The sequence below is a fragment of the Oryza sativa genome, chromosome 9 (genome assembly GCF_034140825.1).
Source record: "Oryza sativa Japonica Group chromosome 9, ASM3414082v1".
NCBI lineage: Eukaryota > Viridiplantae > Streptophyta > Magnoliopsida > Poales > Poaceae > Oryza > Oryza sativa.
The window spans coordinates 4,989,091-4,991,673 of NC_089043.1; the positions used below are offsets into that span (position 1 = coordinate 4,989,091).

General features: G+C 58.9%; 1 protein-coding gene across 1 annotated transcript; it reads right to left on the reverse strand.

Moving 5' to 3' along the window:
- Positions 1-266: 266 nt before the first annotated feature.
- LOC4346394 (cyclin-D3-2-like) lies at positions 267-2,275 on the reverse strand. The gene is made up of 3 exons (NM_001422700.1): positions 1,480-2,275; positions 1,264-1,388; positions 267-1,180 (listed from the first exon to the last, which is right to left on the reverse strand). Exons 1-3 carry the CDS (start codon positions 2,132-2,134, stop codon positions 866-868), a joined length of 1,095 nt encoding a protein of 364 aa, NP_001409629.1. The 5' UTR covers positions 2,135-2,275; the 3' UTR covers positions 267-865.
- Between the last annotated feature and the right edge of the window lie 308 nt (positions 2,276-2,583).

Consider the following 2,583-nt stretch of genomic DNA (forward strand, 5'->3'; position numbering starts at 1 on the left):
GTTTTTCAGGCCCATATTGATTGAGGGGGTTTTAATTATCAACCTTTAACATAGATTCCCTTGCTAGTACCATACGAATTTTAGAGAAAAAAAAAGAGAGAAAAGGGGGCATAATGCACTTTTTTTTCCTGATACTTCATATGTTCATTTGTGATCGAAACCAAGGTTGGAACCACTGAAACAGTTTTAGTGGGAATAGGTCTTGTGTTTGGCTAAATCCCAAGCTGCCATTAATCAGAGAGCACATGAACACAACAGAGACATTCCCAGCAATGTTGATGCTAACGCAGTTGGAAGAGAATAGGAAGAATGCACATTTATTTGGGCAAAACGAGAGAAGCTCCATGCAAGCCAAAACAGCACTAGTAAAAATTTGAGAGATCTACTAGTAGTAATGCATTTTCATTAATGGTGGAAGAAGAAGAGGTGAGCACAATAGCCTCAGGTCTGCTGTTGTAGCTCTAGCTGCTCATGGGAAGTGGGCAATTGCAGCATTTGATGCCATTGCCATTGTTGCCACTCCTCATACTCCTACTCCTTTATACTCTCTCTCTTCTCTCTAGAGAGAGAAACAAGAGAGAGAGTGTGAAGCATGGTTCTAACAGTGGTGGTACCAGCAGAGTGAGCAGACAGGACAAAACAGCTTCTTCCTCACCTCCATCCATGGCTATGGTGGGTTGAGGTTGAGGCTGAGCTGAGCTCCAAGAGACCATCAATGGCTACATGAATGAACCTACCCCTTCGCACCTGCATTCTTGCATTGCGTTAATGGAACATCTTTTTCTTGGACTGAACCCTCCTCCTCCTAAGCTTAATTAGTGGCTTGCTTTAGCTTCTCCCCTTCCCGATACCGACCAGAGCAGCCTCATGCGGCGTACGGCGGCCAGGCGTCGCGGCTCTCCTCGTCGGCGGGAAGCGGATCCGCGGTGGTGGCGGCGGCGGCGCCGCGCTTGATCGGCCGGCCGGGTGGCTCCAAGGCGGCGAACAGCGAGTCGACGCTGCTGGACGAGCTGTCGCAGCTGAAGCAGGCCGACGCGCCGATCACGCCGCTCGGGCTCGCCGGCGCCGAGTACAGCCCCGCCGCGCCCTTGCGCTTATTTTCGCCGCCGATCACAATGCCCCCCGCCGCCGCCGCCGCCGCCTCCTCGGAGATGATCTTGGCGCACTCTGCCATCTCATCCTGCGCTCACCGCACACATTTTCATCACCACGATGGCGGCGAGAAGACGACGCGCGATGCTAGTGGGAGCCATTACTACTGACCTTGGGGGCATCGATGAGGGCTAGGAGCTCGGCGTCGTCGCCGCCGCCGCCGCCGCACCATCCGGCCGTCGCGAGCAACGCCGCGGCGGCCCACGCCGAAGGGCGGTGGCGAGGCCACCTCCAATCTGCACGCGCCCACGCTAACAAGATAAAACATGGAGTCTTTTTGCGAGAAATGTGGTGGCTTTGTCGTAGAAGAGGATAGAGAAGACCCACCGGGCATCAGCGCGAGCAATGCGGTGTCGCAGTGGTGAAGGCGCGCGGCGTGGGCGGTGCCGAGGAGGGGTTGGAGGTAGGAGAGGGGCGTCACGGGGTGCATCCGCCATCCGAGCGCCGAGAGCACCAGCAGCTCCATGCGGCGCACCGTCTTGTCCTCGAACACGTAGGCCTCGTTGGGGTCGGCGCGTTCGGCGGCGCAGAGCTGGAGGTCGAGGAGCACGGGCACGCGCGTCTCCTCCACCTTGGCGGCGAGCGCGACGCAGGCGACGGCGGCGAGGCGCGCCATCCAGGGGCGGTCGCCGAGGCGGAGCGCGCCGCCGAGGAAGCAGCGGTCGAGGTAGGCGACGGCGAGCGCGGCCGTGAGCGCGGAGAAGCCGAGCCTCGCGACGGCGCGCAGCGCCCACCCGACCGCCGCCTCCCGGGCAGACACCCCGCCGTAGCCGTCGTCGTCGGCGGCGGGGCGCAGCGGGTCCTCCTTCCCCCTGAGCGCGTGGAACAGCGCAGGCAGGTCGTCGTCGAGGAGCGGCGGCGGCGGTGGGGGTTGGTGCAGGTGAAGGTCGAGGTGGAGGTCGTCGTCGGCGGCGGTGTCATGGAAGAGGTCGAGGTGCTCCTCGGGGCAGTAGAGGGAGTCAAAGAGCGTGGCGAAAGCCATCTTGAGTAGCGTAGCGAGTACAAGAGCTCAGCTCAGGTGGCGGCAATGGCGGAAGAGGAGGAGAGCGGCAGCAGCAGCATAGGCATGGCTTTTGGTCGTGGTGGAGCAGCAGAGTAGGAGCGGAGGTGGAGGGAGAGAGACGAAGAAGACGAGGCGATGGATGAGAGGTTTTTATTTATTAGAGTTGGGGTTTGAGAGCGAGAGAGAGAGAGAGAGAGAGGAGCTTTTATTGCGTTGCGTTGGTTCGCTTTTGATTTTTCGGCTTCCCTCCCTCCCTGGGTTGGGTTGCTTTCGGGGTTCCCCAGGCAAGGCAGGGCAGCAGGCTGCAACGCTGTTGTGGCTGTGCAGTGCTGTCTTTTCCATCCTCTTCCCTCTTGCCTCTTGCCTGCTTGCCCACCTCGCAACGCAAATCCATCGCTAGGAGTACTGTATACAGATGCATACTAGTA